This window comes from Anabrus simplex, chromosome 1 (genome assembly GCF_040414725.1).
Source record: "Anabrus simplex isolate iqAnaSimp1 chromosome 1, ASM4041472v1, whole genome shotgun sequence".
NCBI lineage: Eukaryota > Metazoa > Arthropoda > Insecta > Orthoptera > Tettigoniidae > Anabrus > Anabrus simplex.
Genome location: NC_090265.1, coordinates 1,084,422,755 through 1,084,449,102, shown reverse-complemented (window position 1 = coordinate 1,084,449,102; position 26,348 = coordinate 1,084,422,755). Strand labels below are relative to the sequence as shown.

The 26,348-nt window shown below is 41.2% G+C and overlaps 1 protein-coding gene across 1 annotated transcript in view; it reads left to right on the top strand.

Moving 5' to 3' along the window:
- The first annotated feature begins 7,513 nt into the window (after positions 1–7,513).
- The window catches only part of LOC136858023 (tubulin alpha-3 chain), a 141,930-nt gene continuing 123,095 nt past the window's right edge, over positions 7,514–26,348 (top strand). Inside the window, exon 1 of the mRNA XM_067137227.2 lies at positions 7,514–7,596. Coding sequence (XP_066993328.1) covers positions 7,594–7,596 — 3 coding nt within the window. The 5' untranslated portion in view covers positions 7,514–7,593. The remainder of the gene's footprint in view (positions 7,597–26,348) is intronic.

Genomic DNA, 26,348 nt, shown 5'->3' with positions numbered 1-26,348 from the left:
TCATATAGCAGTTGCTCACAATCTTGTAACTTATTTATTACTCTGTACAGAATAACATCATCTGCAAAAGGCCTTATTTCTGATTCCACTTCTTCACACATATCATTGATATACCATATATAAGACTCGTTGGCCGAATTGTCAGTGTACTGCCCTTCTGGTTCAGAGGGTCCCGGGTTTGATTCCCGGCCAGGTCGGGGATTTTAACCTGCATTGGTTAATTCCAGTGGCCCGGGTGCTGGGTGTTTGTGCTATCCCTGAAACTCACACGCCACACATAACACTATCCTCTACCACAATAACACGCAGTTACCTACACATGGCAGATGCCGTCCACCCTCATCAGAGGGTCTGCCTTACAAGGGCTGCACTCGATTAGGAATAGCCACATGAAATTATTATTATTATATACCATAGCCTATATAAGAAAACATAAAGGTCCATTAATACTGCCCTGAGGAATTCTCCTCTTAATTATTACAGGGACAGATAAAGCTTCGCCTACACTAATTCTCTGAGTTCTATTTTCTAGAAACATAGCCACCCATTCAGTCACTCTTTTGTCAAGTCGAATTGCACTAATTTTTTCCAGTAGTCTCCCATGATCTACCCTATCAAATGCCTTAGATAGGTCAATCGCGATACAGTCCAATTGACCTCCTGAATACAGGATGTCTGTTATATCTTGCTGGAATCCTACAAGCTGAGCTTCAGTGGAATAACCTTTCCTAAACCCAAACTGCCTTCTATCAAACCAGTTATTCATTTTGCAAACATGTCTAATATACTCACAAAGAATGCTTTCCCAAAGCTTAAATGCAATGCATGTCAAACTGACTGGCCTGTAATTTTCAGCTTTATGTCTTATCACCCTTTCCTTTATGCACAGGGGCAACTATAGCAACTCTCCATTCATTTGGTATAGCTCCTTCATGCAAATAATAATTAAATAAGTACTTCAGATATGGTACTATATCCCAGCTCATTGTCTTCAGTATATCCCACGAAACCTTATCAATTCAGCTGCTTTTTCTAGTTTTCAACTTTTGTATCTTACTATAAATGTCATTGTTGTCATAGGTAAATGTTAATACTTCTTTAGTATTAGGCACCTCCTCTATCTGAATATTATCCTTGTAACCAACAATCTTTACATACTGCTGACTGAATACTTCTCCCTTTTGAAGATCCTCGATCCTTGTTCATTAATGATTCCTGGAATATCCTTCTATACATACTCTTCCATTTTTCACTAAAATTTGTATGAGCGCCAATTATGCTTGCCATCATGTTATTCTTAGCGGACTTCTTTGCTAGATTCAATTTTCTAGTAAGTTCCTTCAATTTCTTCTTACTTCCACAGCCATTTCTTTCCAACCTGCACCTCCTTCTTAGTCTCTTTACTTCTCTGTTATAATATAGTGGATCTTTACCATTCCTTACCAACTTTAGAGGTACAAACCTATTTTCACATTCCTCAACAATTGCTTTAATCCTATCCCAGTGTCTGTTTACATTTTTATTTACAGTTTTCCACTGAACATAGTTACTTTTTTAGAAACTTCCTCATGCCTCTTTTATCAGCCATATAGTACTGCCTAATAGTCTTAACTTGAATCTCTTCCTTTCTTTCACATTTCTTTTTAACTACCACAAAAACAGCTCCGTGATCACTAATACCATCTATGACTTCGGTTTCTCTATAGAGCTCATCTAGTATTACCAGCACCACATCTAGAATATTCTTCCCTCTTGTTGGTTCCATCACTTTCTGAATCAGATGCTCTTTCCATATTAACTTATTTGCCATTTGTTGGTCATGCTTCCTGTCATTTGCATTACCTTCCCAATTGACATTTGGTAAATTGAGATCACCCACTACAGTCATGCTCCTTTCCTTATCGTTTCCCACATAGCTGATTATCTTATCAAATAATTCTGAATCGGCGTCTGCGCTACCCTTTCCCTGTTTGTACACTCCAAAGTCATCAAATTGCCTATTATCTTTAGAGATGAGCCTTACTCCTAGAATTTCATGTTTGTCATCTTTAACTTTTTCGTAGCTTACAAATTCTTCTTTCACCAGAATGAATACTCCCCCTCCTACCTTTCCTATCCCATCTCTATGATACACCCTCCAGTTCCGTAAAAATACTTCTGCATCCATTGTATCATTTCTCAGCCATGATTCAACTCCTATTACAATATCTGGTATGTATATAGCTATTAAATCACTTAATTCTATTCCTTTCTTTACAATACTTCTACAGTTGAGCACTAAAATTTTTATGTCATTCCTACTTGATTTCCAGTTCCCTGTTCCCTTATCACTGCTCCCTAGGCCACCTCGCTTCCCTGAATGTACCTCCCTATAACCATTCTAAACAAATTTCCTAACTTATATGTACCACTGCGATTTAAGTGAAGGCCAATTGAGCGCAGATCCCTATCTCCTATTCAACCATTAGGATCTAGAAATCTCACTCCCAGTTTCCGACATACCCACTCCATAGTCTCATTTAAATCCCCAATCACCTTCCAGTCAGTATCCCTCCTACACAGTATTCCACTAATAACAGTCTCCGCTTCCTTGAACTCCACCCGTGCTGCATTTACCAGATCCCACACATCCCAACTATAGGTATGTTGGCACTTATACCTGCTTTTCTTACGTTGTTAGTACCAATGTGAAACACTACCACCTTCTTCTTTCCGTCCTCCTTCTCTTCTACTTTCCTCAACATCTGCCATAACCTAATTCCTGGATAACACTCTATCCTGGTGCCCTTTCCTCCACACACTTTCCTGACATATCTAACAGTGGAATCTCCCATGACCAGAGCTGCAACCCTACCAACCTCATTTGATCCCCTCCCCTCCTGGTCAGTCCTATCTTTCCTGACAGCTGCAGAAGCTACCTCCCCCTCCCTTTTCTCCATCCCATCACCCTGTTCTACCTGTTTTTTCCTATCCACTACTCCACATTTCCCTTTCCTATCTTTTCCCTTTCTCCTACTTCCACACTTCTCAACAACAGTTTCCTGTTCCTCATCTTCACTCGGTCTGCAGTGACTCGTACCGATATCTCGTACGGATATCTTTAATACAATAATCCATTAACTATGCTGGTCATAATAACTTATCCGGTGCCTTATTTCCTTATTCATTATTATAACAACTCCTGCATTTCCCCTGTTTCATTTTTGTTAACAATTCTCTAGACGCCTAACCAAAAATCCTGCTCTTCCTGCCAACATACTTCACTTACTGTATACTAACTACATCTAACTTTAGTCTATCCATTTCCCTCTTTAGATTTTCTAACCGAGCACTGCGATTCAAACTTTTAACATTCGACGCTCTGACTCATAGAATTTCAGTATTCATCTTCCTGATAATTGCCCTCTCTCGTCTAGTCCCCATGCAGAAATCCGAATGAGGGACTATTTTACCTCTGGAATATTTTACCCAGGAGGAATCCATCATCAGTACATCATTCATTGATACAGAAAGAGCTTCATGTCCTCGGGATTCAGTTATGGCAGTAGTGTCCTGTTGCTTTCAGCTGTATAGCAGTATCCACACAGCCATATTACTACAAGGCCCAATCAATCAATCAATCAATCAATCAATCAATCAATCAATCAATCAATCAATCAATCAATCAATCAATCAATCAATCAATCAATCAATCAATCAATCAATCAATCACCCAGACTGCTTCCCTTGTAACTTCTGAAAGGCTGCTACCCCCTTTTCGATGAGCCATTCGTTAGTCTGATCAATGAACACATACTCTTTCGATATTGTTAAATTTACGGCTTGAGTACCTGCTTCATTGGGACACACAAGTCTCCCCTCCACGGCAAGATCACATGATTCACAGGGAGCACCAACATTAATAAGAAATACAAAACTTTGATGCGATATATTTTTGCAACAGCAAAATATAGAAAAGTCACTTCATAACATTAGTTTTGCTCTGAAGAAGCATGTAGGCATAGGAAGGAAGGAAGGAAGGAAGGAAGGAAGAAATGAGTGAATTATTATGCTTTTTGTTTTGAATATCACATTCTCATCCGCATATGGAATTACTTTGAACTTCAAAATCGGTTAGTATCATATTATTATTATTATTATTATTATTATTATTATTATTATTATTATTATTATTATTATTATTATTATTATTATTATTATTAAACCTTAGGAAATGTGATAGTGAGCCTCACGTTTCTCATCTCGCTGGTGGCCCAAGGAGGTGTTGATTTGAGCGTGAAAATACAATATGTTACCTCAAGATAGACATATATGGCTGCAGCAATAAGCCTTTAGAATATGGCGATGAATTATTAGATCAAGTGATACGTACCGGTATTCTACTTCGGGCAGTGACCCCGATACACCTCCGTCAAGAGAGCAAGGTAGCCTAGTTGCACTTCTCTTAACAATAACCATCACCACCGCCAGTTATCCCGTTAACCCATTGACATTCTTTACTTCAACTTAATTTCAGGTTATTCCATTTCTTACTGTTATCATTTAAGAAAATATTTTACATTTCCGGCAGTGAAAAGGGTTTTATACCTTGTCCTGAGACATTCGTTAATTACTGGTCAAACATCCAGCAGTAAGAATGTGAATATTACGGGGAATTACCTCCAGAAGATCACAACTTAATGCTAGTCGAGATTTGATGCTCACCATTTCATTTACGTCTCCTCTACAAGACGTGAAGTTTGTGGAAGCTTTAATATACTGTAGAAACCCCTGGTCATTAGGTCTAACGCTTGCCTTTTCTGACAACTTGGCAATACGTAAACAGCCCCGACCAGTGTTTTCTGTTTCTTCGGAAAGCTGATGAATCACCAGGATGGCAAGCAATTCAGTGACGATACGGTCGCCATGACTTGGCTTCAGAGACTGGAGTCAGACTTTCCTTGCCGGCATCGATGTCTTCGTGCTCCGTTGGAATTTGCGATTGATGAGAATGTTGAGTACGGTATGTTGAATAGTAATGTGTATCAGTGTCCTACTATTCTGTATATCTTATCTGCATGAAAAATAAAGTTTCTCCATGCAATATTTTGTTACCTTATATTTTTGAAGCTACCTTGTATTTACAACAGATGGTGCCCGTCATAGTTGAGGGGTCTGCCTTTAAACGGCTGCACCAGTATTAGCAAAAATCCACACAAAATACACCCTGGGGTGTACAAAAATCCCCTGTACTTGCAGCAAGGAATACATTGGCCAAACATTCCGGTTCCATTGGTACTCGTATGAAGGAACACAACGTAATATCCGTCTCAACCAGCTAGACACGTCAGCAACAGCTGAGCACGCCCTATCAACGGATCATGTGTTCCAAGATGTTCGAGCTCTTATCCACACTAAGCACTACAGGTCTAGGATAAATGCGGGAAGCTGTGGAAATACGTAAACATCCTAACAACATCATATCAATGATCTGCATTTAGGGCTGTCATCCAGGTGGCAGATTCCCTACCAATTGTTTTCCTAGTTTTTCCTTAAATATTTTCAACGAACTTGGACATTTATCGATTATTGGAAATGTATTAATAATTTGTTTCAATCTCTTACTCCTCGTCCTATAAATGAATATATGCCCCAATCTATCTTCTTGAATTGCAACTTTATCTTGACGCTATGATCTTTCCTACTTTTAAAAGCTCCACTCAATCTTATTCTTCTACTAATGTAATTCCACGCGAACTCTCCACTGACAACTGCAAACATACCACATAGTCGAGCATCTCTTCTCCTTACTCCCAAGTCTTCCCAGACCAATGTTTGCAACATTTTTGTAACATTACTCCGTTTTCAGAAATGATCCAGAAAAATCGTGCTGCTTTCCTTTGTTTTTTTTTTTTTCAGTTCTCGTATCAAGTAGTCCTAGTAAAATGGAAATGGCGTATGGCTTTTAGTGCCGGGAGTGTCCGAGGACATATTCGGCTCGCCAGGTGCAGGTCTTTTGATTTGACTCCCGTAGGCGATCTGCGCGTCGTGATGAGGATGAAATTATGATGGAGACGACACATACACTCAGCCCCAGTGCCAGCGAAATTAACCAATTATGGTTAAAATTCCCGATCCTGCCCAGAGTCGAACCCGGGACCCCTGTGACCAAATGCCAGCACGCTAACCATTTAGCCATGGAGCCGGACAGTAGTCCTGGTGAAGCTCCCATACAGGTCCAATACACTGGAGCCATACTCTAACTACGGTAGGGGCCGATGACCCAGCTGTTAGGCCCCTTATTCAGCAAACATCAACAACATCTAACTACGGTCTTACCAGAGACTTTTACACCCTCTGTAATTCTTAACAACCTCCTTAATATGATTTCCCCAATGAAGATAATTTTCTTTTTTCTTTCTTTCTTTTCTTTTTTTCTAGTTGCTTTACGTCGCACCGACACAGATGGGTCTTATGGCGACGATAGGACAGGAAAGGCGTAGGAGTGGGAAAAAAGCTATTTGCTTTACGTCGCACAGACACAGATAGGTCTTATGGCGACGACGGGAGAGGGAAGGCTTAGGAAGGAAACGGCCGTGGCCTTAATTAAGGTACAGCCCCAGCATTTGCCTGGTGTGAAAATGGGAAACTACGGAAAACCATCTTCAGGGCTGCCGACAGTGGGGTTCGAACCCACTATCTTCCGGATGCAAGCTCACAGCTGCGCGTCCATAACCGCACGGCCAACTCGCCCGGTCGCTTTATGTGTGTCTCCCTTTCCCTTGTACACTGGGCCTACTATTGCAACTCTCCATTCATTTGGTAGAATGTAGAAATCCCAAGGATTTCTGCTACCTCAACAAAATCTCTGCGACGTTTACGGTTCTCCAATTTCTCGCAGTTGTCGGCTCTTCTTCTTGCACTCACCAGCTAATATCTTGTGTAGAGGCATAATTCTTCATGCTCTATCACAAGTGGTGAATCTTATTCGCCATCTCTCATTTCCTTGTGGGTGAAATAGTATGGTCTTTTTATCTGGCTGTCTCTCAACCCAGGAATTAACCTGGTACTCATTTCTTTTGTAGGCTGAATTAACTCCATGATCATGTGCCTCTCCAGAAGCGGAAATCTGTTTCAATTTTTTTTGACAGAAATGATGGTGGTGATTATTGTTAAGAAAGAGTACAAGTGGGCAACTATCCTCTCTTAACAGTAATCAGAGTAAAATGGAAGATGTCCAGTTCTTCGAAGAATGAAGATATCGGCAAAAGAAGTTGATAGCCCTTGGGATTCCGTTGGTAGTCGCTTTTTACGACGGACAACAGATACCTACTCTACACCACCTACACGGGAGTAACTCACTGAGCGTTCCAGGTAAACTAAGCTTGTCTTTACAGTCCCCAGATTTTGGTAAGTTTGAAAATTAAATATGGGCTGTTAAGAACTCCGAAACCTGCACTCTACTCTTGACTTGTCAGCGCTGATCGAAGTTGTTAGTATTGTGGCGCAGGTGCGGGCACATTACTCTGAGAACAGTACTCTCACCCGACACCTCAGTAGAGCCGCCAGTTTCTTGGTGAGCAGTGTTCCTCTAAAGCCGTCACCATTCCGAAAATGGTAAGTACCTCTCAGATATACCATTAGAATAGGAATTGTTCAATGTACAGTCCCCACAGTAAGGTAATAATATCTCCATAGGGCAAGTAGTATAGAGAAATATGAACTTTGAGCAAGATAAATATAAGATTTTTGTCCAGAAGATTGAATTCTTTGACTGAAAGGCCAGCGTAGCGTCCTACGGTTCGGAGGATCCCGAGTTCAATTCCAGGTCGAGCCGGAATTTTAGGTGTCTGGTTAATTTCTGTAGCTAGGGGGCTGATTGTTTATGTTTGTCTCAATACACAACTCTTCATATTCAAACAACACAATGCAGTACTCACCTCCACTGAAATACAACATAAGGTCGGTGTCATGACAGACAGGCGTAAAACTAGGACAAGTCACATATACTGACGATCCAAAATAATTACGAAAAAGTTAGAAGGAATCATAAGAGGAATCATAGGAAGGATTGACTCCGCCTGAAACATCCATACTCGATTTACGCTTTGTAACATTTATGTGAACGTCTTATTACATAAGTCAACTACCATTGGAACCTGATATGCCTAATCATGCTTCGTAGATGCGGAAGGACGTAAGTTCGACTCCCTGTTAGTTAGTCGTGATATTTAGAATAGAGTAGGCCTACAGCTTCTAGAGAATCAAATGAGTTCTCTTAGCCTACAACAGAAATGAATGTCAGCGTAATTCATGAAGAAATTTAGCTATCCTCTCTACACCTAGAGCCAGGGTTACTCATTTGCAAGCATCGTCCGCTCTTACAGGGACCTTTATGGCCTGTATGCTTTCCTTTATCATTAAGTTAGTATATGATAATGCTTCCACAAAAACTGAAATGACTCAGAGGAAGAAATGGGGAGTAAAATTTCGTTAAGTTGTTCGTTTTCCTATAAAGTATCCTCAGATATTGTAGTCGTCAGTCCCGCTTTTTAATTTGCTCTCCAGAAGCACACAACTTTTTAGACCACAGATCCCTCTTGTCTGTCAGTACTTCCATATGCTTGTGTCACTCTGATGCTGCTTTTTCTTCCTTTCAGACTTCTTTCGGTCAATTCTTTTCTTTCTCGTTCCGATAACATTGTCTGAGAAACGAAAAGAGTCTTCCTTTGCCCTTGCATTCCTTTTCTCTCGGTGCCGTGAAGCGATAAGCTTGCATTCGGAAGATAGTGGTTTCGAATCCCACTATCGGCAACCGTGAAAACGTTTTTCCGTTGTTTCCCGTTTTCAGGACAGGCAAATGTTGCATCTGTACCTTAACAACGGCCACGGCGATTTCCGTCCCAGTTCTATGCAATTGTCACCGAACAACATTGTCAAGAACAACACTCAGTCATTGATGATCCGGAAATCTACTCCTTCCTTTCTTTTCAGTTACGGAATCAATCACTATTGCATAACTGGAATCTTAAGAACCGTCTTGTTATTGGTCTATCTGATATGTTGTCTTTGTAATTTCAGCAGGGAATTCATGTAGTTCAAGTAGAACACCTGGTAAAATTATTTTAAATGTAGTCGACGATGGATTTTGACCTCACATACAATATCTTCCAGACACTTGGATATTAGTACTGTGTCCGTCCTAACAATCTCCTCATCATATTCAGACAACATACCACACTACCAACCACCACAGAAACACGCAATAGTGATTACATCCCTCCATATAGGGTTGGCATCAGGAAGGGTATCCGGCCGTAAAACAGGGCCAAATCCACATGTGCGACGCAGTTCGCAACCGCGACCCCACAGGTGTGGGAAAAAGCGACAGGAAAAGAAGAAGAATCGTGATGACGCGGATGACAACTACGAATCGCACTTCATAACAGTCATATGTTTGACGACACTAATATCCCCGGTTCAGCAGTTAATGTGTTTCTGAGCTAGGAGATTGAAACTTGATAAATTAGTAGTGACAAGATGACTGCGATTCGACTCCTGTTCTCAGCTGAGTAGCTGGCTGATATGAGAGGCAGTAGATTCTGTCACGAAAGGCAAGCAGTACAGTGAGGTTCTCGTCACTATTTAAATGCCCCCCTCCCCCAATATCTGCAGGCCATTTGGTACGGCGGAAATATTACCTTTCTTTACATGCCATAGGTTATTAGTCTATTATTATTATTATTATTATTATTATTATTATTATTATTATTATTATTATTATCATCATCATCGTTAAGGCGTCAAGTCTAAATGGTCTGACACCGTGGTTAGGCGGTTCGAGTCGCGATGGTCGAAAATATATTCCCCATCAGAATGCTGGCTGGCAGGGTAGGGGAGGTGGTGGTATACAATTTCTAATCACTGGATTGCGTGCCAAAAGCCTGAGTTCAATTCCAAACTTCTCCGCAGTATTTATATGGAGCCCTCGGACACTCCCGGCACTAAAACCCATTACGTAAGTAAATAAATGAATTAATCTGTATGTATTTTTCTTCTTTTCCTACCGCTTTTTCCCACACCTGTGGGGTCGCGGGTGCAAACTGCGTAGCACATGTGGATTTGGCCCTGTTTTACTTCCGGATGCCCTTCTTGACGCAACCCTATATGGAGGGATGTAAGCACTGTTGCGTGTTTCTGTGGTGGTTTGTAGTGTGGTATGTTGTTTGAATATGATGAGGGGAGTGTTGGGACGGAACATACACCCAGTCCCTGAGCCAGAAGAATTAATCAGAAGCGATTAAAATGCCCGGCCCGGCCGGGAATCGAACCTGGGACCCTCTGAACCGAAGGCCAGTACGCTGACCATTCAGCCAACGAGTTGGACAATTAATCTGTATATATATATATATATTAAAAGTTTTGTCTGTACATTGCTCAGAATGTAAAAAGAATGATATTTTTGTATCAGTCGTGTCCACAGTAACAAGGAAATGCACTTGTTAATTTTCCGTCATGTCTGTCTGTCTGTCTGTCTGTACGGGCATCACGAGAAAGTGGCTGAAGACAATTTATTGATAATCGGTAAAGTCGGGGAATAAGAAACTAGTCTAGGCTATAAATAATTTTATTCACGATGGACGGAATGGTAGTTTAGGGGAAGGCAGCTGAAATTTAATTTTTAAATACCTTTGTTATTTATCCTATAAAAAAGTACTACACAACTGAAGTTATAGAGAATACAATTTCCTATCATTTGTGTTTCGTTCAGTTTTACGTATCGACTATGGTGGTGGTGGTGATTGTTTTAAGAGGAAGTACAACTTAGGCAATCATCCTCTATATAATACTGATCAGAGAGAAAAGATGAAAGGGTTCCGATATTTCGAAAAATTAAGGTATCGGCCTAAGAAAGACAAAGGCAACGAAGGGCGTGAAAATGAAAGACTCCCTAGGCCTCCATACATAATACTGTCGGGGCAAGAAAAGAGCAAGAATTGACCAAGGGAGGTCGTAAAGGAAGGATCGCTTGGAGAATAAGACAAGAGGGAATCATAAAAGAAAGGAAGACTCCCTTTACATTAAATGCCCCAATATCCCAGGGTCGGAAAGGAACTAAATGTGAAGGCCTACAATGTCGAAAGCTCATAAAAGTGATCGACAATAACATTACATTGACCATTGATTTTTGTGATATGCTTTGTCTCTTTTGTTTACCACTCATCTCCGACAGATGGGATTACTGCTGCGTACGGAGCCTGTCTGAATATTGGCGGGAAGTAGCTGGGAAGTTAGATAACTTTCTTCTTTAGCATGCCATTCCTCTGGTACATAAATTTTCTGATACTACTGGTAAGTAACACACTGGTTCATCATAGTATTCCAGCTATTGGATCCCTATTTTGAAGGGCTGATTGGAATGAGCAGTGTGCACACTTAAATGAATAATGGCACTCCGCACATCTCCTTCACCGTAACAAATCTGAGAGACGGCGTCACCGTCTAGGAGACCCGCCTCCCCCTTCTAGGGAGGAATGAAAACATTTTAGTATTAGTAGTAGAGGAGTGTTTACGGCTGTCTGTAGCCTCGTCAATCCAGTTCGGGAACTATGGACTGTTAGTTCGCCAGCGTAGTACTGTTCGTTAAAGGTGAGAAAATGTGTGGTTTTTCATTTGATCGAGTATTTTACTCGTATACTGCTTTTAACCGCGACAATCCTACTGACTTCATTGTAATGACTTATGTTGATTTAATTTGGGAAAACCACAAAGACAGTCTTTCTGAGGATGTGAAAAGGCAGGTGGAGAGGCAGTATCTGCCATTATAATGACAACTGCCCAATTCGATTGACTAGTAGTAGGCAAGTGGGCCTGCCATTACAATGAAAATTTCCTAACCCAATCTTTACATGAGGAAAGACGTATGATGGCTTTCCCGTCGCGTTTCTGGGCTAACATTAAGAGCTATGCAATTTAATATAATCTTACTCACAACATGTAAACTACTTAATCTACAATTATATATACAATGTAGAATTCCGTAGCGAAGCACGGGTACGTCAGCTAGTTAATAAATAAATAAATAAATAAATAAATAAATAAATAAATAAATAAATAAATAAATAAATAAATAAATAACAACTTGGGAGCGTAGGTTGGCGTCCACGGTGCCCCAAACAGAGCCTGATGTTGCTTCCACTCTCTTGTGCCAGGCTCCTCACTTTCACCTTCATAGCTGACCTCCCTTTGTCAACTTTTGTTCTCTTCCAACCCCGACGATATTAGGCTTACTAGTCCTTCGGAGGTTTTCACTTTCACGCCCTTCATGGCCCTTCTCATTATTTATTTATTTTTCTGCCGATACAATCACTCTTCGGAAGGTCGGACTTCTTCCTATTCCCCTCTGCTCTGATTAGTGTTAACAGAGGATGGTTGACCATTTGAACTTCCTGCTTCCTCTTAAAATAATGATCACCGCCACTTAGAGCGTGGTATTCAGCAACTGAATGTTTACTGGCAGATATTTTGATCAATTTCATTTAAATAATTGATACTGTTTCAAGGCAGAAGAAATTTAAATACAGTCAACTCTACTAACAGTGAAATAGGAACTCTATATTTATTTAGGCAGATTATAATGCCAAGATAATGTTGTTTTTCTATTTTTTTTCTTTTTGGCTATTGGCTTTACGTCGCACCGACACAGATAGGTCTTATGGCGACGATGGGATAGGAAATGCCGAGGAGTTGGAAGGAAGCGGCCGTGCCCTTAATTAAGGTACAGCCCCAGCATTTTCGTGGTGTGAAAATGGGAAACCACGGAAAACGGATGCCGACAGTGGGATTCGAACTCACTATCTCCCGAATGCAAGTTCACAGCCGCGCGCCTATAACCGCACGGCCAACTCGCCCGTTAGATGTGTGAGCGAATACCAAAGATATTAAAATGACGTGGTGTGCTGTATATTTTCTGTCTTCAGAAGGTCACCGACCTAGAGTGAGATCAAACCCGCGAGTCGGGCCACAAGAAGGTATCACACTAACACGTGACCGCTGACGCCAGCATTAAGACAGTAAGTATAATCGTGTGTTATTACTGTCTCTTCTTAAGAAACGACGGATTGTTGGAATTTTGCTCTGAGTTGTCCCTGTACAGGAAGTCTGCTGATACTAGCACGAGATTCTCACTTTTAGCCTCTTTAAACGCCAGTCGGCTGTATAGAAGTTGAGAACGCATAGTCATTTGCATTAAAGTGAAGTTGACCACCGGAGTCCTTTGAAGGAAACAGAAGAATATTTGAAGTTAACTATGACGAAATGGAACACCTACAGTATAGTGCAGTACTTCACAAAAAACTGGAACCTTACGTGCGTAGGCCTGCATAGAAACATATTGTTCCCTTGGAACGAAACAATGGGTACAATACATACATACCCGTTGAAGATTATTTCTCCTAGACGTTCAGTCTGCTAGCCTCTGCAAGTGGACTTAGCTATCCAACAAGTGCCTTGTGGCCTCTTCTTTTGCTACACCTCTTACCGTAAGAGCATCTTACCCTCCAGAGTCCATTATTATTTTAAGAACCCATTCTTCTCAACCCGTTTCGAAAACCGTGAAAGTAATTAGTGTGACGTAAAAAATAGAATTATATTTTCTCAATGCGTATGAAACGGCATTACTATTGAAACCAGTTCACAGGCACTATGTCTTCCAGCGTGTTCATTCTATACAGCTCATAAAAGGCCCGAATGTTGTGGGATTAGGCACGTTCTGTGGTATGGTGTGTATATGATATAGATGTTGATTCCCATAGGGAATCTGTAATATTTGTCCTGAATGAGCAAATTTATAATACCAATATAAATGGTCCGTTATTGGACATTATAAATTTTCCAGCTAGCTCATTCTTGGTTGCCAGCGTTTCGCCCTCATGTGCTAGGGTGGGCTCATCAGTTGGTACCTAGCACACTTACCAATACGCTGGCTAGTGCATACCGTGGAGGCCACTGCGTAGGCTAACTGGAGCCACCGGCAGTGCCAATGCACTAAGAGACTTTGTCTCATCACTAAAAATTGATGCCTGCTTGGCCATCAGATGATATAGATGTTGATTCCCATAGGGAATCTGTAATATTTGTCCTGAATGAGCAAATTTATAATACCAATATAAATGGTCCGTTATTGGACATTATAAATTTTCCAGCTAGCTCATTCTTGGTTGCCAGCGTTTCGCCCTCATGTGCTAGGGTGGGCTCATCAGTTGGTACCTAGCACACTTACCAATACGCTGGCTAGTGCATACCGTGGAGGCCACTGCGTAGGCTAACTGGAGCCACCGGCAGTGCCAATGCACTAAGAGACTTTGTCTCATCACTAAAAATTGATGCCTGCTTGGCCATCAGATGATATAGATGTTGATTCCCATAGGGAATCTGTAATATTTGTCCTGAATGAGCAAATTTATAATACCAATATAAATGGTCCGTTATTGGACATTATAAATTTTCCAGCTAGCTCATTCTTGGTTGCCAGCGTTTCGCCCTCATGTGCTAGGGTGGGCTCATCAGTTGGTACCTAGCACACTTACCAATACGCTGGCTAGTGCATACCGTGGAGGCCACTGCGTAGGCTAACTGGAGCCACCGGCAGTGCCAATGCACTAAGAGACTTTGTCTCATCACTAAAAATTGATGCCTGCTTGGCCATCAGATGATATAGATGTTGATTCCCATAGGGAATCTGTAATATTTGTCCTGAATGAGCAAATTTATAATACCAATATAAATGGTCCGTTATTGGACATTATAAATTTTCCAGCTAGCTCATTCTTGGTTGCCAGCGTTTCGCCCTCATGTGCTAGGGTGGGCTCATCAGTTGGTACCTAGCACACTTACCAATACGCTGGCTAGTGCATACCGTGGAGGCCACTGCGTAGGCTAACTGGAGCCACCGGCAGTGCCAATGCACTAAGAGACTTTGTCTCATCACTAAAAATTGATGCCTGCTTGGCCATCAGATGATATAGATGTTGATTCCCATAGGGAATCTGTAATATTTGTCCTGAATGAGCAAATTTATAATACCAATATAAATGGTCCGTTATTGGACATTATAAATTTTCCAGCTAGCTCATTCTTGGTTGCCAGCGTTTCGCCCTCATGCTAGGTACCAACTGATGAGCCCACCCTAGCACATGAGGGCGAAACGCTGGCAACCAAGAATGAGCTAGCTGGAAAATTTATAATGTCCAATAACGGACCATTTATATTGGTATTATAAATTTGCTCATTCAGGACAAATATTACAGATTCCCTATGGGAATCAACATCTATATCATCTGATGGCCAAGCAGGCATCAATTTTTAGTGATGAGACAAAGTCTCTTAGTGCATTGGCACTGCCGGTGGCTCCAGTTAGCCTACGCAGTGGCCTCCACGGTATGCACTAGCCAGCGTATTGGTAAGTGTGCTAGGTACCAACTGATGAGCCCACCCTAACACATGAGGGCGAAACGCTGGCAACCAAGAATGAGCTAGCTGGAAAATTTATAATGTCCAATAACGGACCATTTATATTGGTATTATAAATTTGCTCATTCAGGACAAATATTACAGATTCCCTATGGGAATCAACATCTATATCATCTGATGGCCAAGCAGGCATCAATTTTTAGTGATGAGACAAAGTCTCTTAGTGCATTGGCACTGCCGGTGGCTCCAGTTAGCCTACGCAGTGGCCTCCACGGTATGCACTAGCCAGCGTATTGGTAAGTGTGCTAGGTACCAACTGATGAGCCCACCCTAGCACATGAGGGCGAAACGCTGGCAACCAAGAATGAGCTAGCTGGAAAATTTATAATGTCCAATAACGGACCATTTATATTGGTATTATAAATTTGCTCATTCAGGACAAATATTACAGATTCCCTATGGGAATCAACATCTATATCATCTGATGGCCAAGCAGGCATCAATTTTTAGTGATGAGACAAAGTCTCTTAGTGCATTGGCACTGCCGGTGGCTCCAGTTAGCCTACGCAGTGGCCTCCACGGTATGCACTAGCCAGCGTATTGGTAAGTGTGCTAGGTACCAACTGATGAGCCCACCCTAGCACACGAGGGCGAAACGCTGGCAACCAAGAATGAGCTAGCTGGAAAATTTATAATGTCCAATAACGGACCATTTATATTGGTATTATGGTGTGTATAGTCCTGTTGTAAGTGGTAGATAACACTGTATACAAATAAGTAATTCAATTGCTTATTTACTAAACAGCAGATGTCACTACCTACGGTCTGTGTTGAGCCTGGGATGATCTATGCAATTTGAGGTGAACACTGTTGGTAGAGTATACAGTTCAGCAAGAGCTTCAGCTATTTACCTTTCATGTGCAGTACGTATTTCCCAGTCTGAACGAGCCATAATTATGGCATTGATTCAGGGTGTACATACGCATCGTAGGGGTTATCGTGAGACCAATGATGTGACTGACAGACTGAAGGTGACAACGCCACATCCGCGTAACAGCGCACGGGAAACCAACTTCGACTGCTCAACAACTACAGGGGACAACCGGGGTTCGTGTATCTGCACAAACTGTACGCAGTTGGCTGAGTAGTGTCCAGTTAAGGTCATTTTGACCCATTCGACGTGTTCCACTAGAGAAGTCATCGTGCTGAGACGAGAAGATGGCCGATCCGTCATCTGAATTGGGGTTGGATAAAAGGCGTAATGTCATGTTTGCAGATGAAAGACGGATGTACAGGACGACAAAGCGTGTGAAGACGTAAAGGATGCGGTGAAAGTAGTACCAGCATATTCAATAGGTACACGCATTTGGAGGTGCTGGGCTGGGGTTATGCATGGCCGTCGTGCAGCTTTGATAGCAATTCCAGGCAGTAGCGGCGATTGGGGATTAGAAGTGGGGGGACAAAAAAATATACAGACAACAGAAAGGAGCCGGGTTGAGGGATATAACGGGGGTGGGGGGTTATACACATCAAAACTGAACAAAAAAGCTAAAAAAAAAAAAAAGGTTTTTGATGCTCATTGAGCGAATTTCAACAGAAAGGTAAAGGTTAAGAGTTTACTAACTTAAGTGCGACATTAATAGTTTTTTGAGATTTTGATTCAATACTATACTTTCACCAAAGAAACAATATTACACACGTATTACAATTAAATAGAAGTACGGCATGATTATAAAATTAAAAATCATTTAGTATTTGACTACACTCTAAGAAACTAACAGACAATATTAAAGAGACTGCCAGACTGAACGAATGCGCGCGGCAAGCAGGTGAATCATATCTCAGTGTTCACGACCTTGGCAAAAAATATACCCCTGTTACCCTTCCTCATGGCATTTGCGAAGTCTCCACTACTTGCTGTGGCACTATACAAATCGGTTAGCCGTGACGCACGACATTTTGTGCGTATTTTCGATAATAATTTTGTTAATAATTAAAATTTGCACAAATTGTTTTTTTAATAATTCCTATAATTCCTAGTTTCAGCTGGCTAATATGGAATAAAAAAATAATGTTTTCTCTACAAAGTGGGGGGGCAAGTGCCCCCCTCGCCCCCCTTTGTCGCCGCTACTGATTCCAGGGATGATAACTGGCCAGGAGTATACCGATGGCATACTTTGACCATCTGTACAACCCTTCAGGGATGAACATGATGCTGGGTTATTTTCGTCCACATCAAGGCTCGCCCTCATCGAGGTACATCAATGAGGAATTATATGAGAGGGGCGGCGTATCAATTATATAAACTGGCCAGAATTCACTTTCTTCCTCAAAGTGACGTCAGTGTACTGATCGCAATCATGTCACAGCGTATCAGTGACCTGAAGAGTGCTAGCGGAGGCCATACACGGTACTAAGGCTGAGTGAAGAAAGGACAGCCTTCACTAAAAGGAACACACACACACACAATGTAACTTTTTCATTAGACTACTACTGTTTATTTTCGTTAGATATTCGAAGAAACACATTTGACTTTATAAAAGTTTACATTTGAAGGCTGTGTGTCTCTGTGATACAATAAACAACATTCTGTAACTTTATTATTGCATTTAACTTATTATTAATGAAAATACGCACAATGTGCAACATACAAAAAGTATATTACATTACTCTAGTCCTAGTATTGTTATTGATAATTGCCTTTCACTGCAGATATTTGCGTGATATCTTTCACAGTGTTCATTGTACAATTCACACAAACACAATTTTTATTCGGATCATGAAATATCTATTTTGGTAGAACTTGTGATGAAAACCATGTGTTACATATCGCGTTATTACGTGTCGAGCCTCGTAATTTGTTTGCTTCCAGTCATCCGTCCACGTTCCAGATATAGCTGCGTTGTTCTATGAGAATCTGGAATGTGTTTTCGTAGGCCTTAGTGTCTGGCAGGTGTATTTGCATTCTGATGGCTTCTAAGAAGAAAGTTTCTTTTAGTAAGACATTGGTCAGTCTTGATGGATTCCGACTCAATGACTGAATGGTCAGCGTTGAGGCGTTCGATTCAGAGAGTCCCGGATTCGATTCCCGGCCAAGTCGGGGATTTTAATTGTGCTTGACTAATTCTTCTGGCTTGGGAACTGGATGTTTGTGTTTGTTCCAACACTTTCCTCTTCATATTCAGACAACACACTACACTACCAAGCACCACAGAAACACGCAATAGTGATTACATCCTTCCATATAAGATTGCCGTCAGGAAGGGCATCCGGTCGTAAAACGGCGCTAAATCCACATATGTGTGACACAGTTCGAACCCGCGACCTCATAGGTGTGGGAAAAGCGGTATAAGAATAAGAATAGGTCAGTCTTGATGGTGCTATCTTCCAGATACCCAGGATTCGTTCTTTTTTTTTTTTTTTTTTTTTTGCTATTGGCTTTACGTCGCACCGACACAGATAGGTCTTATGGTGACGATGGGACAGGAAAGGGATAGGACTGGGAAGGAAGCGGCCGTGGCCTTAATTAAGGTACAGCTCCAACATTTGCCTGCTGTGAAAATGGGAAACCACGGAAAACCATCTTCAGGGTTGCCGACAGTGGGGTTCGAACCCACTATCTCCCGAATACTGGATACTGACCGCACTTAAGCGACTGCAGCTATCAAGCTCGGTGATTCGTTTCATATAAGGAGCTTTAAATTTCTCTAGCGTTATCAGGTCGTTAATGTTAAGTTTATCCCAGATTATATAGAATCCCATAAGTTGCTACTGGTGCTATAGCTGTTTTAAATTGTATCATTGCTGTTTTTATTGAGTTGTTTGTGGTTATTCAAAGTTGTACATTGCTTTTATTACTGATGTTGCTCTTTCTCTTTCTTTTTTATGATTATTGAAAGATGCCGCTGTGAGCTTGCATCCGGGAGATAGTGGGTTCGAATCCCACTGTCGGCAGCCCTGAAGATGGTTTTCCGTGGTTTCCCATTTTCACACCAGGCAAATGCTGGAGCTGTACCTTAATTAAGGCCACGGGCGCTTCCTTCCAACTCCTAGGCCTTTCCTATCCCATCGTCGCCATAAGACCTATCTGTGTCGGTGCGACGTAAAGCAACTAGCAACAAAAAAAAAAAAAAAAAAAAAGATGCCAATGTTTTTTGAAGAGTAACTCCGAGATATTTGAATTTTGGTACTACTTCTATTTATTTTTACTTTATTATTGCATTGCCACCATGATATTCCAAACTTTTTTAGCCAATACTTTTTCATCAAGAATGCCTTTTCGCAAATGCTGGGACTATACCTTAATTAAGGTTAAGGTGGCTTCCGGCCCACTCCTAGTACTTTTCTATCCCATCGTCGCGACGGTGCGACGTACAGCCAATTCTCAGAAAAAATAATGCCTGTCTGTAATTTTCTCACTTGTATGTGCTACTAATCATCTCGCTACCGCAATGTTTATACCCGCAACCTATATAGACCTACTCAGTATTAGATTATATCTATCAGCCTACTGGACGGATGAATTGAGAGAGGAATGTAAATCAATGTATCAATAAGTTATTTCAGTTTTGATGGTTACTGGTAAGATTTCTGCCCCTGCATTATGGCTTTTATTTCAATCATCATTCACCCCTTCCCAAATCCCAGCCAATTTCTATAATAATTTTGTGCAGTAATTTCACATTACGAAACCATTGTCCGGTTCAATGGATAAATGGTTAGTGTGCTGGCCTTTGGTCACAGGGGTCCCGGGTTCGATTCCCGGCAGGGTGGGGAATTTTAACCAGCATTAGTTAATTTATGTGGCACTGGGGTTGGGTGTAGGTGTCGTCTTCATCATCATTTCATCCTCATCACGACCCGCAGGTCGCCACGGGAGTCAAATCGAAAGACCCGCACCTGGTGAGCCGAACATGTCCTCGGTCACTCCCGGCACTAGAAGCCATACGCCATTTTTTTTTACAATACCACTGCACTTAATTTCCTCAGATCAGCTAACACTTTGCGTCATCTTCCTCGCCCTCACAAGAGAAAGCGATTATAGTGGAATTGTAGTCAAGAGAATCGCGTGCATCAGGGACTGAGCTCGGTAATGAGGTAACTGTAGGTTCTCGCCGTCGAGCACTGTGTACCCTGCTCGCTCAAGGGGCAAGGTAGGAAGATTATTACCTCACGGAGGACGGTACGGGCATTGCGAATATTCAGTGAAGAAACAGGAGGTCTAGGAAAGGCAAACTAATGAAAGATTGCCTGGGTCTCGTGAACCTAAAAACTGAGTTCAGAAAGAAGAAAAAAAAAAATAGAATTATTTGAGGTCAAACAGGAAAGAGTCTGGATGAGCTTAGCCACACGATTACCACACACGTCCAACAAATTGTGAACCCTGATATACAATATACATATATACGGATGGATCGGACTAGAAAAGTTAGAGAACTTGTCACTGTCTCACACTTAACCATTAAATGCGTAATTAACATGCGATCTGAAACACTCCTATCCTACTGTACTACCCAATACACATAAACTAGGTAAGTTAATATACTGTCCGGCTCCATGGCTAAGTAGTTAGCGTGCTGGCCTTTGGTCGCAGCGGTCCCGGCTTCGATTCCCGGCAGGGTCGGGAATTTTAACCATAATTGGTTAATTACGCTGAAACGGGAATTCATCACGACGCACAGGTCTCCTACCAGACCTGCACCTGGCAAGCCGAACTTGTCCTCGGACACTCCCGGCAAAAAAAGCCATGCGCCATTTCATTTCATTTATGCAATATACTGCATTATATATAATAAGACATTTGTCTATGCATTGCTCATAATTTAAAAAGAATGGTATATCTGTATCGACCATGTCCACAGTAACAAGGGAATACACTTTTTAATTTTCTTTCATTTCTGTCTGTCTGTCTGTCTGTCTGTCTGTCTGTCTGTCTGTCTGTCTGTCTGTCTGTCTGTCTGTCTGTCTGTCTGTCTGTCTGTCTGTCTGTCTGTCTGTCTGTCTGTCTGTCTGTCTGTCTGTCTGTCTCTCTGTACGGGCATCACGAGAAAATGGCTGAAGATAATTTAATGAAAATCGGTACCGGTATGTAAAGTCGGGGAATGATGCACTAAAATTTAAATTCTCAAATATTTGTTATTAGTCGTCCCATCGATGAATACTACATAACCAAAGTTATATGGAATTAAATTTGCTATCATTTATACCGTACCGACTATGATAAGAGAGCCATTCGTAAATTTAGATTCTTGATGCTAAGTCCATATCAACGCCGAACCACGAGAAAATGAGTGAACAGAATTTAACGAAAAGTGGTATGTAAAATCAGGGAATAAGGTGCTATAGTCTAAGTCATAAATACATTTTATTCAAGCTGTACGTTTAAGGGTAGGTGCCTAAAATGTACATGAGTTGACCGATAAACATCGGATATGAAAACGAGGAATTTGACAGTAGTAAGTACATGCAATTCCAGCCTCAGCTAGGGGCCCCATGGTCACCAACACATGCTCTAAAGCTGAGAGCCGCTGGGATCCCCTTTTAGTCGCTTCTTACGAGAGGCAGTGGATACCGTGTTGGTATTCTACCACTCCACCCACAGAAGAAGTAGGAGAAGCGACAGAAGAACAAGATAACCTATTATTAATCCATCAATGGGATTAGTGATAAGTGTTGGAGTTCACAGACTGAAAGTCAGAGAAATAACAGCTGCAGAAGAGAACAACTTTCTACAATGAGTTGTTAAGGCCGTAGGTCAGTAAGAACGTCTCGTAGGATAGAACAGATTTCCGATTACTAAAGACACTACAACCATATCGCAGATCCAACACACTCAGCATAATAGTGATAATATTTCTGGTCAGTTCTGATGCGTTAAAAACCGGTGCCCAATCACTGGAGATCAATACATTCTATCCAGTGAAAGTTCAGCTCCGTATAAAAAAACACTATTGCTCGGAAGTCAACAATGGAACAAAAGATCCCCGAAGCGCGTGCGCGATCATTATTAGCATAGTCCAATGAAGGCCGAGATAAGACGAACACTTCCGAACCTTAGACTTCACATTCCATGGCCTACACATCCTCACTGCATTCCCCAGTGTGAGAAGACGAAGGAGACTCCTACCACTCCCGGCGACCCGCTCCTCTACGTGCAATGGTACGGTAACGTATTTCGAGCGGCTGATAGAGAGTGGTTCAAATATTTTTTTGACTTTAATTTCGTTATACAGTCAGGTACTCGAGATCACTTATGTCTACTTTGTAGTCTTTTTTTTTGTTAATCCATTATGCTGAAAGTAAGGAAACTTAAAGGATTTTAGTTTTGTGTGTATCTCCAGTCTTATTACGTAAAGATAATTTTATGACTTATTTGCAGAGAGATTTAAGGAAACATATCAACTCAATTCTTGTTACTTTACAATAAATACTGGCTTTGTTCTAAGACTGTAAATGGTCCAACCATTTAAAAGTGTTGTTGTTGTTATTATTATTATTACTAGAGAACCCGTGCTACTTCGCAGCATTTGTTACAAATTCTAATATATACCAAGTTTGATTGAGAGCTATGCTGGAACATACACATATACACACATCATTTTGGTTATTTTGGACATTTTCTTTTTCGCCCTTTCTCAACCCCAATGCCTATGGTGGTTGAAGGTGGGCTTAAATTCCATTCGTAGTGTCATTATCCATCTCAGTGACCCCGAAAACTATGGATGCAATACTAATACAGGTCGTTTTCGATTATTTTTACATCTCACTCCCTCCCCACTTCACTCTTAGAGGTACTAGGTGTGTCTTTCCCCCGCGGTATTTTTTTCAGATAGTATTAAGTCATATGTGTACCAAGTTTGGTTGAAATTGCAGGTTTGTCTTTAGTTGCCGTAATTTTTAAATCCTTTAGCTTCGATATCTTTATGTAAAGATACTGCTTCCTTAATGTGTGCAACCCGCTAAGCACAGAACGTCTTGCGGGTTAGGGTAAGCCTTCGCCTGCAATGATTCGAGTTATCATTTAATGATTTTATTTTAAGATTACTCGAAGTTGACTGAACTTAGAGACCTATCAATACTTGATGGATCATCGGCAGTTAATTCCGGAGAGAATGAAACAAAAAAGAAGCAAACCAGTCCAGTAGAACGGACAGACGGACTGGACAAAGTTGTTTTTAGTAAACTCTTCTAGTGCATAAACTAGATGACCCGCGCTGCTCCGCAGCAGTCCTTATAAACAGGTCAGATAACTCGTCTTCATATGCCTGTCGTAATCGTATTGTTTTACCTGCCCTTTTCAATGGTTTTTTTTTTTTGCTAGTTGCTTTACGTCGCACCGACACAGATAGGTCTTATGGCGACGATGGGATAGGAAAGGCCTGGAGTTGGAAGGAAGCGGCCGTGGCCTTAATTAAGGTACAGCCCCAGCATTTGCCTGGTGAGAAAATGGGGAACCACGGAAAACCATTTTCAGGGCTGCCGATAGTGGGATTCGAACCTACTATCTCCCGGATGCAAGCTCACAGCCGCGCGGCTCTATGCGCACGGCCAACTCGCCCGGTTTTCAATGGTTTTATGAACAATTAATAATAAGAAGCGCGTTGTGGTGTGCGGCAGTTCGTAGTCAGAATGCATCCATTCTGACGTCATTATGCCGTCTGTTTAGTAAAATATCTATCCATATATTCGCCTTTTTATCTTGCAGTTCTTGATGCAAAGCTTGGTATTGTGTCCTAGAAGACAATGGCATTTTTAATCGCAGTTCTTCTATATATAACGGTTGTCTTGAGAGCTCATATGTTATTCTCGAAGGAGCGTATTTTTGCCAGGCAGAGAACTTCACACTTTCTCGTGTAGCTAGGTTATCCTTCGATAGGTGTTCCCAGATAATGTCTAAGTTCTATATCATGATGGGGTCTGTTTGTAGGAGACATTTTTGTTTAGCAGCATCTACATTATTAAGAACGCTCTGCAATCGTTTGAATATATCGTTTTGTCACAAAGGTCCCCGGTTCCATTAACGGCAGGGTCGGGAATTTTAACCATCATTGGTTACTTTCGCTGGCACGGGGACTGGGTGTATGTGTTGTCTTCTTCATCATTTCATCATCATGACGACGTTCAGGTCTCCTACAGGAGTCAAATCGAAAGATCTGCATCTGGCGGGCCGAACATGTCCTCGGACACTCCCGGCACTAAAAGCCATACGCCATTTCATATCTGGAAACTGGGAAAGGTTAAAGAATCAAAGAGTATTTAGGAGGGAATAGTATTGTTTCGTAATCACAGGAAGTGTATACTCTCTGGCTTGACAGGTAGTATTCAATCATGGTTGCATGCAATGGCATTACTTAGGATGAAAATCGCATATTTCAGAATGTTAATGATAGTGTTAGTCGCTCAGCAACCCGCTAAGTACAGAATGTATTGCGGGTAAGCCATCGCCTGTCGTTATTGGAGTGATCATTCATGATTTGATTTTATGATTACTCAAAGTTGGCTGAACTTACAGTCCTATCAATGCCTGATAATTCACCGGCAGGTAATTCCGGAGAGAATAAAACAAAAATGAAGCAAATCGGTCCAGTTATTATTATTATTATTATTGTTATTATTATTATTATTATTATTATTATTATTTATATTATTATTATTATTATTATTATTATTATTATTATTTTAAGAGTATGTACAATTAGACAGCCATCCTCTCTTAGAAGGTCTCGGTAGTGGTAGTGGTTGTGATTAATTTTTAAGGGTAAACACAACTAGGAAAACATCCTCTGCTAATATTAACAAGAAGGGAAAAGGAAGAGGTCCAAAACTTCGAAGAATGAAGGTATCGGCAAAAGACACGGAAGTACCAGAAAAAACGTGAAAATGGAAGAAAATCCATGCTCCGAAGTTGAGAACCCATGGTCTCCTTTTAGGCGCCTTTTACGACAGGCAGTGGATACGGGATCCTTCGAAACATGAAGTTAGCGGCAAAAGAAAGGGAACAGCCACGAGGACGTAGATTTGCAAGACAGCCTAGACGTCGTAAAACTAATACCATCAGGGTTAGAAGAGAAGAAAATCTGACCAAAGCCGTCCTGATTACTATACCAGTAGGTTCATACAGAAGTGATGAAACCCTCAAAAAATAATTGAACTGATAGTGATGCAATCACTAGGTACTAGTTTCGTGTGCGCGGCTACGAGGCTCTTTCATATCAAGTTGTAATTAAAAACGATTAAAGACGTATTAAAATATATTATAATATTTCGGTTTTTCCGTGTCAAATAATGTCTTGCTTATCTGTGTTCAGGGGGGTAATTATTTTTGAAACAGAACACATACATTTGCAGGAAATAGAAGCATTTCTGTCCTATCGCATTCCGGCTCGTTGGGTGAATGGTCAGCGTCGCAGGCTTCGGCTCGGGTGATTCTGGGTTGGAGATTTTAGCTGCATCTGGTTCTAAATGGTGGATTCATTTGTAATCAAACTACACAGGCTTTTGACATAGCTTGTCAGTAACCCACTTATTTAAAACGTTAAATACTGTTACAGTTTTCAAACTTTTGTCGAACACATCAGATTTGTTTTATTTGAAGCTAATTGATTACTGGGTGTGAGCATCCATATACATTGTGACTAATTTTCATAACAATATTTCGACATTTTCCATCGTGGACTATTTAACATAGTGATCTTCCGTCTGGCTAACCGGGCTTCCAATCCTGGCTCTGTCATTATTTAACAATGGATTGACAGACTGGAAGAGTGCTCTCAGCCTAAAACATTATAATTGACAAGAAGAACTGTTTGCTCTACTACCTTCGAACATGCGAAGTGTGTTTTCCCGCTTCAGAATTACAGGGTGGTATTTAAGGCATAGATCACAGCTATTTCCTTCCC